This window comes from Castor canadensis, chromosome 7 (genome assembly GCF_047511655.1).
Source record: "Castor canadensis chromosome 7, mCasCan1.hap1v2, whole genome shotgun sequence".
NCBI classification, from domain to species: domain Eukaryota; kingdom Metazoa; phylum Chordata; class Mammalia; order Rodentia; family Castoridae; genus Castor; species Castor canadensis.
In genome coordinates this window covers 63,067,912-63,090,816 of record NC_133392.1, presented here as the reverse complement: position 1 = coordinate 63,090,816, position 22,905 = coordinate 63,067,912, and the positions used below count along the sequence as shown (strand labels likewise).

General features: G+C 35.3%; 1 protein-coding gene across 5 annotated transcripts in view; it reads left to right on the top strand.

Moving 5' to 3' along the window:
* The window catches only part of P4ha1 (prolyl 4-hydroxylase subunit alpha 1), a 65,386-nt gene that overhangs the window by 9,964 nt on the left and 32,517 nt on the right, over nucleotides 1-22,905 (top strand). For 3 of the 5 annotated variants that reach the window (XM_020166561.2, XM_074079112.1, XM_074079111.1), the window contains exons 2-8: nucleotides 5,033-5,137; nucleotides 6,294-6,390; nucleotides 7,824-7,975; nucleotides 10,160-10,297; nucleotides 17,687-17,926; nucleotides 19,614-19,810; nucleotides 22,374-22,550. In XM_020166561.2, coding sequence (XP_020022150.1) covers nucleotides 5,062-5,137; nucleotides 6,294-6,390; nucleotides 7,824-7,975; nucleotides 10,160-10,297; nucleotides 17,687-17,926; nucleotides 19,614-19,810; nucleotides 22,374-22,550 — 1,077 coding nt within the window. In that variant the 5' untranslated portion in view covers nucleotides 5,033-5,061. Of the gene's footprint in view, nucleotides 1-1,689; nucleotides 1,740-5,032; nucleotides 5,138-6,293; nucleotides 6,391-7,823; nucleotides 7,976-10,159; nucleotides 10,298-17,686; nucleotides 17,927-19,613; nucleotides 19,811-22,373; nucleotides 22,551-22,905 lie in introns of all 5 variants that reach the window. The other 2 variants (XM_074079113.1, XM_074079114.1) reach the window with 2 other exon arrangements.

Here is a 22,905-nt window from a genome sequence, read left to right as displayed (position 1 = left end):
AATTTTTGGATTCTTTATCCTGGGAACAAGAATCCAAACTTCTTCCTACATTAGGAAATGTATGTATTTCTAATTAAGACATCTGAAATAGTTAAAAGGTAAACTATATAGTTTAAAATATACACTCTAAAAGTCAGAGAAGAATGGCACTATTTTAGCATATGTCAAACCTTCCCTAGTTGCCTGTATTATTTGTTAAATGTTTCTAGTTTAAGGATACCCAGTTTTCCTAGCTGAAACAGAAACTTTAAATACTGATTTGGGCTGAGGGATATAGATCATCAGTAGTGTTTGTCTAGCATGTGTGCGGCCCTGGTTTGGACCCCTGGCACTGCAAAGGTAGAGTAGGGCAGCAAAAAACAGACTGCTGCACTTTCCAAAAGAAAGAATAGGAGTGGTGGGTGATGTCATAGACAAAATCAGAAGGTGTTTTTGTTTTTTTGGGTTTCTTTAGCGGGACTAGGATTTGAACATAGGCTTCATGCGTGCAAAGCATGCACTCTAACCTCTTGAACTGTATCTCCAGTCCATTTTGCTTTGGTTAATTTGGAGATGACGATCTCGTGAACTATTTGGCCTGACTTTGAACTGAGAGTCTTTCAGGTAGCTGAGATAACAGGTGTGAGTCACTGGCATCTGACTCAGAGGTGTGTGCCTTTGTGACAGGGAAAACTTGGGACTTTAGAAGAATCTCAAAAAGATAACCTATGTAGCACTTTTCAGTTAAGGGCAACGTCTTGACTGAGAGCTGACTTCCAATATGAATCTGGAAATGCTGTTCGGTTGGAATTATGCCAACAATTTAGTTTATGTTTAAGCACAGAAAGCTGTAGGAAAGAAGGTAGCATGATTTCTTTCTCTCTTTTTTTTTTGGAAACAGGGTCTCATTTTGTCTTCCAGACTGACCTTGAACTTATGGTCCTCCTGCCTCAACCTCCAGAGAGCTAGGATTACAGGCATGCCCCACCATGCCTAGTGATTTCTGGGTTTTTGATAGGAAAGTTGGTTGTAGCATTAAGGCACTTGTTCATCACATGTTAAGTTCTGGACATATCACTCGCTCTCTTTGGGAGCTAAGTATGATTGGAATTCATGGGATTATATTAAAATGTGACAATTTATTGAGGGTTCATAAGGAAGAACAGAAATTTAATTAGTTTTATTAGTAATCACTCTTAGTTGGCTTGGAAATTTTATCCTGCTTAGATTGAAAAGACATGCCAAGTGTAGATACCTAGTATACTGTAATGGCCTGAATTCATGTGGATCATGACAATTATAAAAATGAGTAAAGTGTAAACACAAATGTCAGGAGGACCAAGAGTTGAATCTGAGATCTTTGTGAAGAAAAATAAACTTACAGCTGGAGCCCTCAAGAGTTGGAACAAGTATGGAAGGTGTGGAGAGACTTTAAAGGAGCCTTGTGGAAAATTTTTAGTGTTAGAGAAAGTTTAGACTGTCAAGCATTCTTTACTCTCACTAATTTTTAGATGATTAGTCTGGAAAAGATAAACTCTTTTAAAATGTAACTTTTTCTTGGGAGAAAAATGTGAGACTGAAAGGATAATAGAATTATTTTCCACATGCCCTGTTCTAGTAATTCGTTGTACTTAAAATTCAATGAATCTTGATAACTCAACATTGTAAATATTTACAATGTAGTAGAACTGTTTTAAAATCTCTTCCCAGGTTTGATTGACCTGTTGAGTGTTGCTGGGCTGGACTTTCCTGGAAGCACTGTAAGTTTTGTTTGGGTAAATAGTGTACTTTGCAATTTATTTTTATATAGGTCTACTTGAGAATATGTTGTCCAGTAAAATTTCTTCTGTGCCGTTTTTTCCTTATAGTTTAAACAAGGTAATAGATACATTGGACATTATATGTAATATATACATAAGTTATTATTAAAATTAAACAATAAAAACTCATGAACTTGCCATCCAACCAAGAACCAAATTATCAATAACTTACTCATACTGCTACAGCACCAAGTTTTATTCCACTATAAGCTTATCTTTAGATCTTTGTTGTTCTTCAGCTTTCCTTGCTCCCCCTCTCCTTCCTTCCTTCCTTCCTTCTCTCTCTCTTTCTCTCTCTCTGTTTAAATTAAGGTAACTCTTGTCAGGGATCCTGCCTGAGATTTGTCTTTCTTTTAAAGATTGTATCCACTTTGACCCATTTAATCCTATTTCAAGATTGTTTGAAGATTTAGGCTGGAGACATATCTCACTTTTTGTTAAAGCTGTAGTGTCTTTTGGGAAATTTGACACTCAGATGCTCTACAATGATTTGCTTTGCAAGCTGCTAACTGAATGAGGTGGAAATAAATGGAAGTGAGACACCATAATTAAGGAAATCATTATGGTTCTAAAAACCTGTGATTGATAAAGATAAAGTTTGTCTATTAACGTGCCACTTAAGGTTTCTGAATGAATGTGAGTAAATGAGACACAGCATTAAAACAGATTAGAGGAACCAGTCCCTAGAGTGATTAGAAAATTCAAGGGCTGGCGGAGTGGCTCAAGTGGTAGAGTGCCTGCCTAGCAAGCATAAGGAAGACCTGGAGTTCAAACCCAAGTACCACCAAAAAAGAAATTCAGTTACATTTTTTTACCAAAGATAAATTGAAGTGTAAAACTTGTTTTAAAGGCAGAGTACCTTTGTGTGATTTCAAGGGATGTTTGTTAGCAGTGGTTCTTAAAGTGTGATCCCTATACCAGCAATATCAGCATCACCTGGAAATTTGGGCAAATTATCTGGACATCTCAGACCTACAGATCATTCTGATATGGCTAATGTTCAGGAATGACTGCTACATCGTAACTAGCTTGGGTTGGCCTAGTAGTTGGGGGTAATGCTGTATGAGTCCGAATTTTGTATCGCAAATGACAAAATTCAATTTGAACTTTAAGGAATTTATAGGCTTCCTTAATCTGGGTTGGGAGATTATTGGGGGAGCGGTAGTTGTAAAGAATTAGGGACCTGGGAGTAGAACTGCTCGTTTCTGTTATTACTCTGTCTTCTTTATAGATTGGACTCTTTCTGGCAGTACTTGTGGGCCTTATGCTTGATAAGCAGGTGCTCTACCACTTGAGCCACATCTCTAGCCAGCAGAAATTCTCTTTCAGAGACCCTATAGCTTTACTTCTGTTGCTTTGTTGATTATAACTGTTTAATCTTATAGAGTTCATTTTGAAGCATGGTGAAAGGTAAAGGTGTATTTACTCATGAGTAATGCTTTCAGTTTTTATATAAGATCTATCATTCTTAAAATACAATTTTCAAGTTACTGCATTGCAAGAAAAATGTCATCTTAAGCTACTTTTTAGTTATTTCTGCTAACGTTCTTGATTCATTGTGAGATTTAAGGACAATGAAAGGTGACTAAAGAATCTTTGTAACATACTTTAACAATGAAAAATAATCTCATCTGATAAATCTAAACTTTCTCACTAGAGTTAAAAGTATAGATAATACTTGTGATCAGCCTTCTGTTAGTCAAGTAAAAGCATTTTTATTTTCTGGACATAGTATTATATTCATGAAGTATGACAGAAATCTGTTTAAACAATGAGAGAATTCTAGACTCTTCAGACAGCCCAGGATTTTTGAGAAAGCCTTGTGCTTTGGCAGAAACTCAACAGAGGAAGTGTCTGCATCTGCTACATTCTAGAAGCCTTCCCCAAATCACTGTAAGGCAGCCAAGAAAGCAGTGCATTTCACTACTGTGTGGTTCTGGAAGTATCTGGAAATTCATGGCAAGCTTGAGGGAGGAGATTTAGGAGTAATTTCAGAATGTCATTTTTTGTGGTTATCTATTTTTAGTGAGATACAATTTAGGGGGAAAGTGGGGTTATTTTTCAGCTTTTGTGGAATAGAGAGCTTTCAGTTTAGTCTCAGTTGAGCCTCTTGGTTTAGATGAAGTCACATGGGAAGTCAGAGGTAAGAGGAACAGGGTGGCAAGTCAAAGTAATCAATGGGAGCCTGTTACTGGGGCAAACAGTACTATAATAGTAACTTACTCTCTTGTAAGGGGATAAGAAAGACTTAAAATCCATGTTTGTGGTAGAGAAAAAAATTTCTAGCAGAGTTTCTGGAAAGTGAGGTGAAGCCGTTGGTTAATAGCCTCATCTGCCATGAAGAATACTTACTAGAAAAGACTGCTACCAGGAACAGAGAGAAAAAAGACAGAAGGGCTTTGCTACCAGCCTTAAAAGAAGAGAGAAGAGAAAATAAAAGGCCACAGCTGTGTAGTAAGCTAAGTTGGGCAGGTGTGTGTATGTGTGTATGGAGGGAGTTTACATAGAACACAGTAGATAAGAGGGGAAAAAACCCTTCAAGATTTGGTCATTTGAGAGAAATCACTAGTTTAAACAGAGTTGATATTCTTTTGGAATTCTTCATAATTTATTTAAAAATAATAGCACCATTTAGATACATTTCATGTATGATACATACATGCCTATTTAGTATTCATGATTCAGTACTTTCACAGAGTTGTTTAACCACCAGTCACTTCAGTTTCAGAACCCTAAAATTCTTTGAATGTATTTAAACATTTAAAACTAGGTAGAGGAAAGATGGAGCAAGTTAGGACTTTTAAAAAATAATCCAAAAACTCTGAAATTTTCCTTTAAAACATATTGGTAATACTTAAGTTATCCTAATAAAGTATATTCTATGGAAACTTTATAGTTTAGATCGCAGTTACAGGGAAAACTTCATTTTCAGACTGTATGAAGAGCCACTACTGTCAGTTACTCTTATTGCAATAAAAACAAATGAGTTGAATTTTTAAGCATAAGTTATCATATGATAACAAACATACATTTTTCTCTAATAGGAAATACCAAGTTAGTACTCTATATGAAAAATAAGTGTCTTTCATTGAATTACTAAGTCAATTAATAAGGAGTAACATCAGTTCTATGGTCATTCTTGGAGTCTGACTTTCATTTTGTTCATGGGAACAGTAGATAGCCCTCCCCCCTTTTTTTCACTGTTTTTGGTAACAATTATATTTTTCTTATAGGTATATGCCTGTAAAATTAAATCTTCAAGATGATATGGTGTATTTTAATCGTAGGGATACTACTTCCCCAGTCTTTGGCCCATCCAGGCTTTTTTACTTCAATTGGTAAGTCATAACTATTTTTTTGATTTGTGCTGTTTTTACATTTAAAAATTTCCATGTTTTAGTATTTTTTGGATTAGTGAAAACAGTGTATTACTGAATACTAAAACATTGCCTCATTCACTGCCCCTCTAAAAGGTCTTCTCTGTTTTTGTTTTGTTTTTTTTTTTAAATTTGGTTTTGTATTTCTTTAAATTTTCCTAATTAGAAAAGTGATACATATTCTGCTTAGAAAAGCATATTAAAAACAGTTACTAATTAATAAGTCTATCTAGCAAATAATTTATTGCATATACTTAGTTTTTTTTAAGTACACAAATGCATAAAATGTTCTATACATTATTTTCTAACCTTTTTCCATTTAAGAATGCACTGTGAACAAAAGTTACTTTTTTTGGTATGTCTTAATTTTTAAAAATCTTTAAAAATATTACAAAAATAATGTGCTGGTTACAAGGAAAAACTGTAAGTACAGTGTATGTCTATGTGAGACCTCCTTGTTCCCTTACTTCCATAATATACTTCACAGTGTGATATGTATCTTTTTGTATTTTCATATATATGCACATATATATTTCATTGTCTTAAATGACAAATTTTCTTACATTCTACTAACCATTTTGATCCTTGTGGAATTGTATAGCTAACACATAAGTATGATATATTTATGACATTTAATTTCAGGGTATAAAATAAGTTCTCTCATTCCTTACAAATAACTAAACATAGATTGTTTACTTTTTTAGTGTCCTTTTTATTTATTGAATAAAAATCTAATTATATTTAGTTTTGAAAACAAAAAGTGATGGGAGAGGTGACGAAGAAACATTTATCCTTGTGAAATAGTTTTGTAACTTAAATTTGTATATGAAAATACAACTTGCCATCGTAGTCTAAGCCTATAAAACTAAGTAGCTTGAAAACTAGAACCGGAACACATGATTAGAAAAGTTGTTGGCTTTATTTAGATTTACTTACAGTGAAAGAAAGAAAAAAGATGATCTTTTCCAACCCAACTAGCTCATTCCAGTTAAATCCTTCCATAAGATGAAGCATTCTCAATTCTTACTCTGAAATACTCATGTTGGTGAATATGAGTGGGGTTTTTTTTTTTTGAATGTGAGTGTTTGATAACTTTCTTCCTTTCTTTTCCTTATAGGTCAGATGACTGATTTGATCCATACTGAGAAAGATCTGGTGACTTCTCTGAAAGATTATATTAAGGCGGAAGAGAACAAGTTAGAACAAATAAAAAAGTAAGTCATGTGTTTTACTTATAGTGACTCTGACTCCACCTGGATTTTTTTTTTTTAACTAAAACATTATTTGAGAGAAATGAAAGCCATCTTGTCAGTATTACAAAGCCAATTAAATCATGTGGGGAAGAACATGGAACATAAGGGATAAGTCCAGGCCAAGGATTGTGTGTACTAGTTAGCTTCATGGCTGTGACAAAATACTTGATGAAAACAACTTAAGGGAGGAGAGACTGATTTAGACCCACAGTTTCAGTCCATCATGGTTGGGAGGGCATGGCAGAGCAGAACTGCTCACATCATAGCGGCTGGGAAGCAGAGAGAGAATGCTTGCACTAGAGGGCTCTTTCTTTTTCCCTTTTACTCCATTCAGGTCTCAGCTGTGGGATGATGCTGCCCATAGTCAGGGCAGGTCTTACCCTCTAAGTTAATCATCTGTGGAAAATGCCCTCATAGGCACACCCACAAGTGTGCTTTATTCAGCTCTTAGGTGCTTCTCAATCCAGTCAAGTCAATCAAGTCGATAATCTTCATTATCAACTCATTAACCATTGCAGTGTTGCAGGGGATGGAACATTTTCCAATTTTTATCCTTTAATCCTAGGTTATAGTGATAATTATTATTTAATAGACATAATTTTTCTCAAATGTTAATTTTGACTCAGGTTCACAATTAATCCTGACCTAAGAATTGTTATCTTTTTGTTTAATCGAGGCTTTTGTTTTAAAATGCAATTTCTAGATAGTGAATGCAAAAATTTCATGTAACTTAAGGTGTGCTCAGTGGCATGCACCTGTAGTTCCAGCTCCTTTAGGAGGATGAGGTAGGAGGATTGTTTGAGACCAGCCTGTACAACATAGTGAAATTTTGTCTCAAAAGAAAAAAAAAATTGGTATAAGTTGATTTAAACGAACACTTCTGAATATGAGTTGGGCAAATTTGTACTTTGTAATAGTTATTTGGCCTTAAGGGCCTATGGGTAATGAATTTTTTGATTCTTACTAGGGGATCAAATCTCAGTTTTTTACTAAAATACGGAGGTTCCATTTACTGTTGCCATTTGGGAGAAACAACATAAAAAAGTTTTATAGCTATATTTTTATTCTGCCTAGTTAGATTTTATCCATAAGAAGATTTTGCTTTTTAGGGACTCTTTATAACTTACCTTCCTTCTCTCCCATCCTGTCTGCCTGTTTCCTTCTTTCTTTTTTTCCCTTTTCCTCCTCCTTTCTCAGGGCCTGGTGCTTGTTAGATAAGTGCTCTACCACTTGGACCATGCCTCTAGCCTATAATTTTACTTTAAAAAGAAGTTGTAGGTATAATTTTAACTCAAAAGCCTTTAATATAGTGTCTTTTTTCCCCAAGTGCTTTATTCAGTTGTGTTTTTTCTTAAGTCTGTATGTACTCTGTTTTTATATCTTAACATCTGTAGATGGGCAGAAAAGTTAGATCGGCTAACCAGCACAGCAACAAAAGATCCAGAAGGGTTTGTTGGGCATCCTGTGAATGCATTCAAATTAATGAAACGTTTGAACACTGAGTGGAGCGAGTTGGAGAATCTGATTCTTAAGGATATGTCAGATGGTAAGTCTAAGGAAACTTACTAAGCCAAACAAAGTTAAGACAATATTACTACCATCTGTACAAATGCCAGCATTAGTGATAAATTCAGTTCCTAGTACATCAAATGTTTAATGTTGTAATTGAATTATTGCTTGGGTACATTTGGTTTGATTATAGAGTTATTTTGATCAAGATCTTGCATTCTTTGATTTAAAAAAAAGTAATCTCTGTTGTTGGTAATCAACATTGATTTTTTTTTTTCCAAATCTATAGAAGTGAACAGATCATTTGGCATATAACTTTATTACTGAGGGTAAAATCATTTTTATTTTAGGATTACCTTCAGACTTTTAAACTATTGGGAGTGGTATTACAAAGAAAAGTGTAGCTTCTGCCCAGTGTTTTGAGTTTAGGATTATCATACGCTATGTAGGCGGTAAATTTAAAAAAACTGAGGTTGCAGGCACCAATAATGAATAAGTCTTTCTAAGTGAAAAAACAATGCAATTGTAGTTGGGAGTGTTGAATTATTTTAGATATTTTAGCGACAGACACAGAAAACTGAGCCTGGAGTTTAAGAAGGTAAAGGGATTATGCTTAGTACATAGTAGAGGCTCAAATACTTGTTGAATGAATGAAGGTGCCTCCCCCCTCCCCCCAAAAAAAGGGAGAGAGTTGAACTATGTATACAGATTAAATGCTCCAAGACTAATTATCAGTGTTTGTAAGATGTGAAATCCACTAGTAGTTCCCCCTTATCTACTGCATTCTGCAGTTTCAGTTACTCATAGTTCAAAAATATTGAATAGAAAATTCTAGAAATAAGCAGTTTTAAAATTTGTACCTTTCTGCCATCCAAATACTAACCAGGCCTCACCCTGCTTAGCTTCTGAGATCAGACACAACTGGGCGTGTTCAGGGTGGTATGCCTATAGACAATTTGTGCCTTTCTAAGTAGTGTTAGGAAATCTCATGCTGTCTGCCCTGTCCTGAAGGATGTAAATGTTCCAGTGTGTCCATGCCATATATATTACCTGCCCTCAGTCACTTAGTAGCTCTGTCTGTTATCATATCATTGTTGCAGTGTCAGTGCATTGTGTTCAAGGTTTACTTGAACACAAATGGCCCCAAAGTGCAAGAGACACTGGCAGTTTGGATCTGCTAAAGAGAAGCTGTAAAATGTTTCTTTTAAGTGAAAATCTGAAAGTGCTTGACTTAATAAGAAAAAAAATCATATGCTGAGGTTGCTAAAATCTACACTATGAATGAGTCTTATCTCCATAAAATTGTAAAGGAGGAAAAAGATATTCATTCCAGTTTTGCTGTTGTACCTCAAATTATAAACAATGGTCACAGTGCATAATAAATGCTTAGTTAAGATAGAAAAGATGTTCAATTTGAATATATATATATATATGAAAAACAATATGTATAGGGTTCAGTATTATTCATAGCTTTTGGCAACCCAGAGTCTTAGAAAGTATCCCTTGTGGGTAAGGGGGACTACTATATTATGTATAGGACAGGAAACCATGAAAAGAAAAGAAATGGCAAGTACTTGTAAATGGACTTTTGCTATGAGAGGGAAGTGCCTGTGATTTTCTAAAGTAAAGACCTGTAGTTCTTTTATATTGTGAACTTTGAGGACTTTGGTGTTTTAATATGTGATAGTCATCTCATAGTATGTGTGTGTGTGTGTATTCTCTTTTTATTATAGAGGGGACTTAAGCAATATCTTGGATTTTGTTTTGAGGCATAAGAAGTATCATTGTCTTGTATTAAACTTGCTTGTAAAATTCCATTGTTACTGAGAGTTGATTTTAAAACTTAAAAGTATGCTGAATATGAACTTTTTCCAACTAGCTTTTCATTTGTCCATTTCCACTAATATAAAAATGTGTAATCTTTTCCTGATCAAGTTACTTAATGAGAGAAGGGGGAAGTCTCATAATGTTAATTGATCTTTACCTACTAATATAGATAGGAATTTTGCATTGACTTCAGATTACTTAACATTAGAAAGAGATTAGGAACATTCAACAAAGGTATGTCAAATCTCATTCAATGTATATATATTTTTTCCTTGAGCATGTGTAACTTTCATGGTACGGTAGAAAATGGTAATAGATTTTGAAAAAGCCTTAGAAAGACTCTATATTAAAAGTATATGAGGTTCTACAATTTTTTTCCTCCCCTTTTTTCAAGGCTTTATCTCAAATCTAACCATTCAGAGACAGTACTTCCCTAATGATGAAGATCAGGTTGGGGCAGCCAAAGCGTTATTGCGTCTCCAGGACACCTACAATCTGGATACAGATACCATCTCAAAGGGTAATCTTCCAGGTAAATATTCCAGTCTATCAAATGCCTATTGCCTGGCTGCTTTATTCAGTCCCTTAGGAAAATGTTAGTATAAAAAGACTTTCGTACCTTAAGATTTTAAACTGTAGTTTGTTTCATAACCTTTGAGGACAAGAGAACCCTCTTTTTCCCTAGGACTAATAGTGGTGGATATGCTTCTAATTTGTTACTGTGAAAGCTTATATCTCTAGGGACTACCTTAAGTAGGCAATTTTAGTGTGTAGGAAAAAGAAACAATCATTTTTTTCAGATTAAAAAAAATCTGATAATACTTGATGCTTTATATGTAACACATACAAGGAGATTGATCATGAAAGTTTGTATGTTCAATAATTAAAAGCTAAGACTTTTTCTGAACTCAGGGCCTACTACTTGAGCCACTCCACCAGCCCTTTTTTGTGATGGATTTTTTTTTTTTGAGATAGGGTCTCAAGAACTATTTGCCCGGACTGGCTTTGAACCACAATCCTCCTGATCTCTGCCTCCTGAGTAGCTAGGATTACAGGCGTGAGCCACCAGCGCTTGCATTATGGACAGATGTCAGAAGTGTTCCATAGTATGAACTGTCCTGCTTTCTTACCTATTCTTGGCAAAATTCTCTTTTTAAATTACATCTGATTTCATGATTATTTTTCACTTTTTCTTTGAGTCCATGGCTTATTATCTGTACTATTTCCTGTCATTCAGTATCACATGGAGAAATAAAATATGTCGCTTCTGTGTTCATACTGAAATTGGTTTTCTCAGTAAGAAAGAATAGTGGAATTAGTTGTTTATAAAGGTCATTTCTTGCTCATCCTCCTTCATTTAAGATGAGAGCATCAAAAGGTAAAACTAAACATGGTATATTAAATAAAATTTCTGTTAAACTGGAATACTTCCAAGAATGTGCAATTTTTGATTCTATAGATTTTATACATTATAACACTTTTGATAAGATTATAACCTTTTTTTCTTAATTGGCTTCTGGCTTACTACCCCACATTTAGATGTGCCAACTATGCTGGAGGTGTGGCTCAAGTGGTAGAACTCCTGCCTAGCAAGCACAGTGCCCTGAGTTCAAACCCCAATATTGTAAAAAAAAAAAAAAAAAAAAAAATAGGCCAACTATTATGTTCGTTGTTAAGGATACATAATGAACAAGACAGATAATACCTTGCCATTTTGAGTACTTAACATTCTTAAGATACAGTATAACTGCCTGGAAGGAGAAAATTTAGGTTAGTATGGAAGCACAAAGAAGGAAACCTAATTCTGGCCAGGAGCCTGTAATCTTAGCTACTTAGGAGGGTGAGAGCCAGAGGATTGTGGTTTGAGGCCAGCCTGGACAAGTAGTTCATGAGTCTCCTCCCCCACCATCTCCAAATTAATGAACGCAGAGTGGACTGGAGGTGTGGCTCAAGTGGTAGAGTGCCTGCTTTGCAAGCACAAAGGCACCCTGAGTTCAAACTTCAATCCCACCAAGGAAACCTAATTCTGGACTTGATAAGAGGCATAAAGAAGATTTCTGGAAGACAGGACTTTAAAAAAATTGAAATCTAGCCAGGCACCAGTGGCTCACGCCTGTAATCCTAGCTACATAGGAGGAAGAGATCAGGAGGATCAGTTTGAAGCCAGCCCAGGCAAATGGTTTGGGAGACCATATCTTGAAAAACCCTTCACCAATTAGGACTGGTGGAGTGGCTCAAAGTGTACGCCCTGAGTTCAAGCCCAGTACCACACACACACACACACACACACACACACACACACACAAAATTGAAATCTAATGGACAAGGTGTTAGCTGGAAAACTGAAAAGAGGAAGGCATGAGTGAACATGAGAAAAATGTTCCAAGCAGAAGGAACATGTATGAAGGCTACAAAGGAGAAAGCATATTATATTCGGGTAACTAACAAGTAGTGTGAATGGTTTAACATACAGTTCAATAGTAAGTGCATGAGATGGAGGTGAGGGTTTGGATATATGAGAGTAATAACAGGTGAGGTAATTCAACTATCTCTTAGAAGTTACATGGAAAAGTTGGAACTTTTTCCTGAGCACAATGGGTAGCTATCACAAAGTTTTAAACAGGGAAGTTTATGGTTTTCCTTTTAGAAACGCTGTTCTGGCTGCAGAATAGAGATCAGGTCGGGCCTGGGAACAAAGAACCAGAAGACACTCTTGCAGAAGTTTTAAGTAAGAGATGATAATGGTAACTACTGGGTATGGGGAGAAGTACATAGATAATGAAGTTACATAGAAGTAGAATGGTAGAATTTAATGGTAGACCTGATACAGGTTCCTATCTTGAACAGCCGGGTTGGCTCCATTTAACAAAATAACACAAGAGAAGAAGCAGGTTTGGTAGGGGGAGATAATTAATTTCATTTGGTTTTTCTGTATTTTCTTTGTTTGAAATTTCATCTTTCTCTTAAAATATTGAATACTATATAATTCTGTTTTCTCTGTGGTTAGTCTTAGGCCAAGTACTGAGCCTTTACTTCAGAGATCAGTTGGTAAGACTTTTATATAGAATGACTGAAAATGGCTATTTTTTCATTGTAAAATATTCATCCTTTCTCATGCATTTTTTATTTCCTTTTTGACTTTTCTTGCTGTTTTGGGCTAATTGTAACTGAATTTTCCTTTCATGAAAATTCCTTAAAAGTAATGGGAAATTTTCTAGGCATATCATTTCCTATCCTATCCTATAACTAGTACCATTCCTAGTTTTGTTTTGGTTTTTTTTGGTCTCCAAAACATTTTTTATTATTACCAGAAGATCACAAATATGTTTTAAGGCCCTTTGTGTACCTCCCCTTCTTCTCCAGATAATGACTATTCTAAACTTGTTGTGTAGCCATGTGCTAGTGGCTCACATCTGTAATCCTAGCTACTCAGGAAGCAGAGATCAGGAGGATCATGGTTTGAAGCCAGCCCAAAACAAATAGTTCACTTAGACCCTTATCTCAAAAAAAAAAAAAAAAATCCCCAAAAACAAAAAACCCAATACAAATAATAGGGCTGGGGGAGTAGCTCAAGTGATAGAGCACCTGCCTAGCAAGCCTACCAAGCATGAGGCCCTGAGTTCGAATCCCAGTATCACCAAAATAAAAAACCAAAACTGCCAAATTGAACTGGGCACTAGTGGCTCACGCCTATAATTTTAGCTATTTGGGAGGTAGAGATCAGGAGTATCTCTGTTTGAAGCTAGCGCTGACAAATAGTTCATGAGACCCTATCTCAAAAAGACCCATCACAAAAAAGAGCTGGTGGAGTGGCTCAAGGTGTAGGCCCTGAGTTCAAGCCTTAGTATCACCAAAACAAAACAAAACCCTGCCAAATAGGGTTGGGTTGTTCTCACTCTATGGATGGCCCACTTTTAGTCTAAAAAGGTGTATGACTTCCTAATAAATTTTCCTACCATTAAAAGAAAATAAACTTGGTGTGTATTCCTCTATCTTTTTATATTTTACCCCCTATATTTTCCATTGTATTGTGTTTTAAAATTTTGCACAGAAATATTTCATGTTTTGTACATCTTTCTGCAAACATTTTTATCTGATACTTTTTCATAAATTCATCCATGTATGGTATTGTATAACACAATTGATGTACTCATTTTCTGTGGGTGGATGGACATTTAGGTTATATCCAATTTTTTGCTGTAGCAAACAAGTTTGATACATTCTTTATGTCTTTTTGTGCCCATTTCTAAAGTATTAAGAAATGGTAGGTCATGTTTCTTCAGCCTTAACAGATGTGGCCAGATTATTCTCTGGTGCTTGTATTTATACTCTTATCAATAATGTAGGAGAGTCCCCATTTCCATGTCTTTGCCAAACATTGTTCATATGAGACTTTAAAATCTTAACAGTTTGAGTATGAAATGGTGGGGGAAAAGATGATATGCCTTTTTCAGCAGATTTATATTAATGCCATGTTACTTATTGATGTCCTGGGTTAGTTTGTCTTGTTTCTTTCCTTTTTTTGAAATGCTTTGTTGATATTTTAATACAAATTTTTAAATTTTTTTTTCTCAGCACTGGGATTTGAACTCATGACCTCATACTTGGTAGCTAGATACTCTACCGCTTGAGCTATACCTCAGGCCTGAAGTGTATTCAATCAAAATTTATTTAAGAGAACAGCAGTCTGGGCTGGGGGAGGGGTGTACCTCAATGGTAGAGCACTTTTCCTAACATGTGGGAGGCCCTGGGTTCTATACTCAGCACCACAAAATAACAATTAAAAAGAAAGACACCATTGTGTTCCTTTCTCTACCAATTTCCTTTGTGATATTTTCAGATATTTAAGTATATAAGATTATATCCGCTTTATCAGAGGAAATTAGGCTTTTCTGTTTTTGACCAATAGTTTCTTTTAAAAAAATGCTCTTCTGGAAGCAGGACTTCAAGTACAATATTGATTTATTTGCAGAACTATATATTCAAAGGAAATGTTAAGTTGTATCGATTTTATTGTCTAATTTAACTATCTTTTCCTGCATACTTACCATTTTCGTTCATATCACAAAGCAAACCATGTGATTTTCTTTACAAGGCATGAAAAGAGCCTTGTAGGACATAATTTTACTCTTTTTGTTATCTGCAAATATTTTATTATAGGAAGTATCAAACACCACACACACAAAATAAATGTAACATAATGATTCTCATGTATCCATTACTGAGCCTCAAATACTTTTACTATTTTGCTATTCTTGTTTTATCTATTCCCTCCACTCCTCCTCTTTGTTGTTTTTGCTAGAATATTTTAAAAGCAAATCTTAGACAGCCTGTTATTTTTATCAATAAATAATTTAGTATGTATATAAAACTGATGAAGTTTTTTTTTTTTTTTTTGGTGGCACTGGAGTTTGAACTCAGAGCTTTTTGCTTGCAAAGCAAACACTTGACTGCTTAAGCCACACACCTCCAATCCATTGTTATTTTGGAGATGGGGTCTTGTGAACTGTTTGCCTGTGCTGGCCTTGAACTACGATCCTTCCAAACCTCAGCCTCCCAAGTAGGTAGAATTACAAATGTGAGCCACTGGCACCTGGCTCTGATCAGATATTTTTTAACATAGCAAAATTGCCAGTATTTCCTTAATATAATTTAATACTTGGTCAATATTCAATTTCTCTAGTGATTACAAAGATTTTTTTTTGACATAGGGTATCCCAGAGTGGCCTAGAACTCATCATCCTTCTATCTCAGCCTCTAGAGTACTGGGATTACAGATGTGCACCACCATACCCATCTCAGATGTCTTTATGCAGTTGCAGTTTTGTTTTTTGTCTTTTTTCTTTCAGTTGGGAAAACCTGGTCATTTGTTCAGTGGAATGTTCCACATTCTGGAGTTAACAGAGTTCTTTGGTGGCGTTTAAACTTGTCCTTCTAACTTTTTTTTTGTGTGTGGTACTGGGGCTTTGCTTAGGTGTAAGTACAGGGCCTACACTTTGAGCCACTCCACCAGCCCTTTTTTGTGATAGTTTTTTCAAGATTGGGTCTCTTGAACTATTTGCCTGGGCTGGCTTTGAACCTTGATCCTTCTGATCTCTGCCTCCTGAGTAGCTAGGATTAATAGGCATAAGCCACTAGCTTCTTCTAACTTTTTTGTTCCCTACAAACTGGTTAGACTTTCAGGCTCAGTTAGATTCACGTTGTTTTTAAATTATCTCCATAGGTGGCGTTATGAACTTGCTATTGTATGGCATAAATCAACACCCAAAGTCTTTATTATACATTTTGCACGTTGATTGATGATGAACTGGTTCAGGTGCTGAGAGTCTGCTTCCTCCATGCAGTGAAGCACTCAGTGAGCTTTATTGGTTTGGGTAGCTTTGATGAGTGTTGCCTGAAACCACTATTTTATTAAGGTTGCAAACTGGTGATTTTTCTCATTTCATCATACCTTCTACTTTGATTAACTGGAATTCTATTATCAAGAACATTCCTTCAGGAACCATTTGTTTACCCTGATCTACAGCTATACAGAAAGACAAGATTAGTCCATGATTCTTTTTATCAGTTTTCAGAATAATGAGTTGATGTCATGATATGACCTCATGGATTTTTACATATAGTATTATTGTATTTTAGTCTATTCATTATTTCTTTTGATGTTTAGATTATGTCATGTTAGCTAGAGGAGCCTCTTCAGAAGAGCTCATTATTTCATTTGTGTTTTTGAAATGATCATACTAGGGCTGGGGGCATGGTTCAAGTGGTAGAGCATCTGCCTAGCAAATGAATTCAAATCCCAGTACTGCTGCAAGAAAAAAGAAAAAGAAATGATTATGCTATTTGATAGCAAGGAAATCTCTTTCCTTTGGTTAGTTTTTTTCTAGGCTGACAAGTTTCTTCTCTAGTGCAAGAATCAGGTTTTTACTTATGATGTTGAAAATCTTGGTTCCTAATGACATTAATATAATTACTTCTGTGTATTGTCTATGATATGTCTAAAATGATTTCACATAACAGTGTGCTTGCTATTAATAACTTTTACTACTGAATGCAGTATAATTTCCTTTTTACTTTTGTTTTGAGACAGTCTCATTATGGTAGCCCAGACTGGCCTGGAATTTGCTCTCCTCCTGGCTGGCCTGCAACTTTCGATATTCCTGTCTCAGCTTCCCAACTGCTAGGATTCAGGCATGTGCCACCATATTCAATATTCAACTCTTTTTTTTTTTTTCTTTCTCTTTTTCTTATTTTTTTTTGGAGGGGGGAGGGCAGTAGTGGGCCTCATGTGTGCTAGGCTAGTTGTCTACCATTGAGCTATGCCCCCAACCCTTTTTTTTAAAAAAAAACTTTTTAATCCTTACTGTCTATCATACCAGATATGATCAGTCAAAATATTGTCTTGAAGATATCTGAAGTAATGCATTTCTCTGTGTGGTTGTGCCTTCAATGTGTTCTGTAATTGAGTTCAATCAATTAATAGTTTTTTGTTAATTTTTAGGGATGGGTTGCCTTTTTGCTTTAGGTTTTTTGTCTTTAATTATATAAAACATATTGTTTCACTGTCCAACATTTACAAAACTCTTGCTGGGTGCTGGTGGCATGCCTATAATCGCAGGTACTCAGGAGACAGAGATCAGGAGGATCTTTATAGATTATTCATTTGTCTATAAAATTAGGATAATTTTTGCTTTTCGTACCTCATATTATAAAGTTCAAATGGGAGTGAAATAGCACTTTGCAGGTTATTTATTTATTTTTTTGTGGCACTAAGGTTTGAACTCGGGGCCTAAAACTTGCTAGACAGGCACTCTATCACTTGAGCCCCTCCTCCAGGCCAGAAATAGCACTTTGAAAGCTACATGGCCCTCAATAAAGTAGTATGAAGAGTCTTAAAGTTCTATGTATTTTCTTTTTATAGGAGTAAAACTGAAATCCTTTCTAACAGCTGAAGACTGCTTTGAGTTAGGCAAAGTGGCCTACACGGAAGCAGATTACTACCACACAGAACTGTGGATGGAACAAGCACTAAGGCAGCTGGATGAAGGCGAAGTTTCTACCATAGATAAAGTCTCTGTTCTAGATTATTTGAGCTATGCAGTGTACCAGCAGGGAGACCTGGATAAGGCACTTTTGCTCACAAAGAAGCTTCTTGAACTAGGTATGTTATTTGGGTGTAATGAGGTTATAATTGTATTGGGAATAGATATTACCTATGTGTGTATCTATCTATCCACCCATCCGTCCACATTACCTTTGGTACTTTGTGTTTTTTAGAAGTCAAGAGCCTTATCTGTTACATGTACTGTATTCTCTCACTGTTTATTCTCAAAGTAAATGGCAACTGATTTTTCTTTCCTGAAAGTATTGCAAAAGTATCTGTGTTCTCTATTCTCTGTTCTCCAGGAATTTCAAAATTAGATCTAATCTAGCTAACTCAGTCAAAAATGTTTTCTTACCATATTTAGAAGGGGGTTACTGGTTTATTTCATTTCACATTCGAATATTAGAAAAACATGTTATCTAATGAGAATTTTTACCATACCACTAGTGCTTTGAACAGAGATGTAGTGTTTCTTTAAGTATGGTTCAGGGACCGTTTGCATCAAATTTACTTACATAGTTGTTAGAAATGAAAATGCCTTGATTTCTACCCAAGACCTATTAAGTCATAATCTTTGGAAATGGAGTCCCAGAATGTGTGCAATAATAAATTCATGCAACCCTTGGTATATTATGAATCTTTAAAACTTTTTTTAAAAAGTGAATTATTTCATGAATAGGAAAATATTTGTATGTTAGAAAAATCAGCTCAAAAGGATTGATGATCTGAAAGTGAACTTTGGGTAATTGATTTATTTCTAGTTGGATGAATAAATTTGTTCAACTAACCTTTTTTCTTTGGATATTTTCTGGTAAATTTTCCTCCACATTTATAACATACTTTATACTTATTGTAGAAAATTCATTAATACAGAAAAAGATGTAGAGATCATTCATAAGCTAGTTACCCAAAGATACACACACATTGTTGTTTCATTGTAGTATTCACTCCTCCTCCCTACACATGTACACTTTTCCCTTTAATAAGTTAGGCCTTTATTATTTATCATAACATTGTCAGCGGTTTCTGAAGGTCAAGAAATAGTTTACAGTCTAGAGACTTCACAAGTGAAGTCTCTATGTACTGCTATTCTGTTTTTATTTTTTTCTTTGCATGTGATGGTTTGGGTTGTTTTTTTCCCCAAAAGGGTGGTGTACTTTTCTTTTCCTCTATTAAAAGGTAGCTAAAAATTATCACTAGCAATTCTGAGGCAGTTAGTGGATTCTGGCTTATTTGAAAATTATATCTTTAGTTTCCTTTTTCCTTCTTATTTAGAAATTTGGAGCTGAAATCTACTCAGCCCTCAAGTATAAACTTAGGTTTTGCATTTATAATGTATCTCTAGTAAACGTTGCTTTTGAACTATGTATGCTTTGTCTTCACCATAGTGATTATTTTTCAGTCTCAGAAAAATCTTTTCCATTGTTTGAAATAAGTAGAATGGGTAAGATTTTAAGATTCAGTTGGCATCCAATTGAACATAATTTCTTTGGCTGATTAGTAAGTTCTTAAAGTAGAAGCAATAATTGCTACCTTGAAAAAGGTACTTCTGTCTCCAGAACTGTTTTTATATAGGGTAACTATATGTCCTGATATGCTTGGGGCAGCACTAGTTGACATGTGTTGTTTTTGGGTAATAATTCTTATTAGTGCCTCCTTTTACTCTCAAAAGCATATTGGTTTGAGAGAAATTATATGGTCCTCTATATTACTGTATTCTAATGCTTTATTTCTCTTGTACCAGATCCTGAACATCAGAGAGCTAATGGTAACTTAAAATATTTTGAGTATATAATGGCTAACGAAAAAGATGCCAATAAGTCTGCTTCAGATGACCAGTCTGATCAGAAAACCACACCGAAGAAAAAAGGGATGGCTGTGGATTACCTGCCAGAGAGACAGAAGTATGAAATGCTGTGCCGTGGGGAGGGTATCAAAATGGTAAAGTGGAAAAGCCAATTGTGTGTGTGTGAGTGTTGTATGTTATGTGTTTATACATAGTTCTAGAGAGAATCAGTTCTTTTATATTTAAGCCTGGGTGTCACATTTAACATGCTCCATTTATTTTGCGAGCTCTTTGGATATCAATAGATACCAAGCCCAAGTCAAAAAAGTTCCGTTTGTTAAGTCAGAAAATTGGACATAGGTTTTTGTTTAGCTTCAGGTCTTCTCAGAGCCTTTATATGATAATGTGCATTATTATGGGTATGATATGCATTGTTTCCCAAAATTAATTGATTATAGATCCTGTCATGTGATACTAGTGTTCATTTGAATGCAGGATACATAAAAAGAGTTAGTGAATTTTTGGAGTAAAGTACTTATAAGCATAAACATTTGAAAAATGTTTAAATTTGTCTTCATTACTAGTAAACTAAAACCAAGCTTTATATTTTGATACTGATGTTGATGACTGCTGGCAGCCTAACCACTAACAGCAAATATGTACATCATATCTTTGTTGATGGTTTTGATTGCCAGGTTTATGGACTCCTAGCAAGACATGCTTGCTTTTACTTTGGGAGCTAATGAGTTACATACAAGGATAATAACATTTTGTTAGACTCATTAAACTTTATTGTTTTTTTCATTACATTTCTAAATATTTTAGTATGTGTGTTAGTCAACTTTGCATCACTGTGACAAAACAATTTGAGACAAAAAAAAAGAGGAAAGATAGGAAACAAAAGTTTCAGTCTGTGGTTTGTTTACTCATCAGTTCAGGCTTGTGGCAAGGCAGAACATAGCGAGGGAGAGTATGAGCTACACAATTGCTTATCTCATGGCCTCTAGGAGGCAGAGAGAGAGAGAGCTGGGGATGGGGATCCCCTTCAGTGGTACACCTGCAGTGAACTGTCATTAGGCCTGACCTTCTAAAGGTTCTGCCACCACCCAACAGTGCCACAGACTAGTGACCAAGCTTTGGCACACAAGCTTTGAGTGCATCCTAGATCCAAAGTACAAGAATATATGTCTTTTAACGGGAAAGACTCAAAATGACTGCAAGGCCATTATCACACCTGAAAAGAAATCATACCAGGTACCAGTGGCTGATGCCTGTAATCCTAGAGTTACTTGGGAGACTGAGATTGGGAGGATTGCTGTTTGAGGCCTGGGCAAATAGTTTCTGAGACCCCATCTCCAAAATAACCACACCTAAATAAAGTTGGAGGTGTGGCTCAAGCATTCGAGCACCTACTTTGCAAGTACAAAGCCCTGAGTTCAAACCTCAGTTCCATCAAAAAAAAAAAAGTTCCATAACATCAAATGTGTTCAAATTTCCAACAGTAAGCAAATTTTTTGTTGCCTTTAATAATGCTTTTTACAAATTATCAAAGTAGTACTATAGGTACGGAATGGACGCGTGCTGATAGACCGTTTGTTACCTGACACATACACGCCAGTTCTTCCCGCAATCAGAAAAGCATCCTTTTTTAAATGATTAAATTAGTCTCATCATTACGTAAGAGACTTAGGTGATATAGAGCCTTGAATTTGACCCTAGGTAAAGTCATGAATAGTAAATGTGAATTGTTATTTGTTGTATTACTTAAACTAATCATATTCCTGCCTCATATGATATACCTGTTTAATAAGAAAAATAGAAACTCTGTATGGTATAATTCCAGCATTTGGGAGGCTGAGGCAGGAGAATCATGAGTTCAAGGCTGGCCCAGGCTACATCACAAGAAAAAAAAAGAATCAGCAATGAAATAAGTTATTTTGTTAACTCATAAGTACATAAATGATTGAAAGAAACATTTGCTTTGTTGTCTGCTCTATTTTTATACCCGCTAGCACCTAGCTTCTTTAATAATTTTTCTCTTTCAGAACTACCCATTTCGTCTTTGCTAATTAAAAATATTACCATTACTATCATCATTATTATTTTTGCCATAAGCGTTTAACTGTGAGGTATTCTTTTTTTTTTTTTGTCTTTTCTTTTTTGGTACTGGAATTGAACCCAGGGCCTCACGCATGCTAGGCAAGCGCTGTACCACTGAGCTACATCCCAGCCCAGGTATTCTTAAAATCTGGTTTAGTTTTGTTTTTTTGTTCTAGAAACTTTCTTACCTTCTGGATGCTTCTCAGTTTGTTTTTGAAGTATGGAGCAATTCTGGGCATTCATTTCATGTTTCTAACACCTGACCTTTATTTGCTGAGAGAATGGTTAAAAGAAAAATCCTACTTTTTTTCTTAAGACATCCCTTCTCTCTCCCAGAAAAGAATCTTCTTTTTTCAGTGCTGTGAATCTAACCCAGTGCCTTCCACATGCTAGGCAAGCACTCTATTATTGAACTACCTCCTTAGGTCCCAAGAATCCTTAACAAAAATTGAAAAATCCTGTTTGATGTAACATATTTGCTGAGTACTACTGCTTTTGTGTATTCTTCAGAGATTATGTACATGCAAGCATGATGATTGTTTTTTTGTCTGCATAGGAGTAGGTATTACAAATATTATTACTCTAGAATATTTATTATTTTCTTAATTTTATATTTAGACTCCTCGGAGACAAAAGAAACTGTTTTGCCGCTACCATGATGGAAATCGAAATCCTAAATTTATTCTGGCTCCAGCCAAACAAGAAGATGAGTGGGACAAACCTCGTATTATTCGCTTCCACGATATTATTTCTGATGCAGAAATTGAAATTGTTAAAGATCTAGCAAAACCAAGGGTAAATCATTTTCTTTTTTTTTTTTTTTTTTCTCTCATTTCTGTGTCAGTTTTTCCTTCATAAGATAACATAAAGGATAAGTAGTATGGTAATAACTCAACAGAAAGTTTTAAGTATTATTACCTCAATGTAATGGAGTTGTTAACTGTGCTCTGTCTCTGCCAGTTTTTCCTCAGTTTGTTATCAACACAAGTAACACATCCTGCCTCAAAAATACTCTAATGTGGGTTAAACTTAATCCTATTGATTTAGTGTTCAGTATAGAAATTTTCTTTTACGTGAGAATGTAGGAAAGACTACTCTTTATGTTTATTCCTTTTTTCCCCATCAGCTTGTTCTTCAAACATAGTTCATC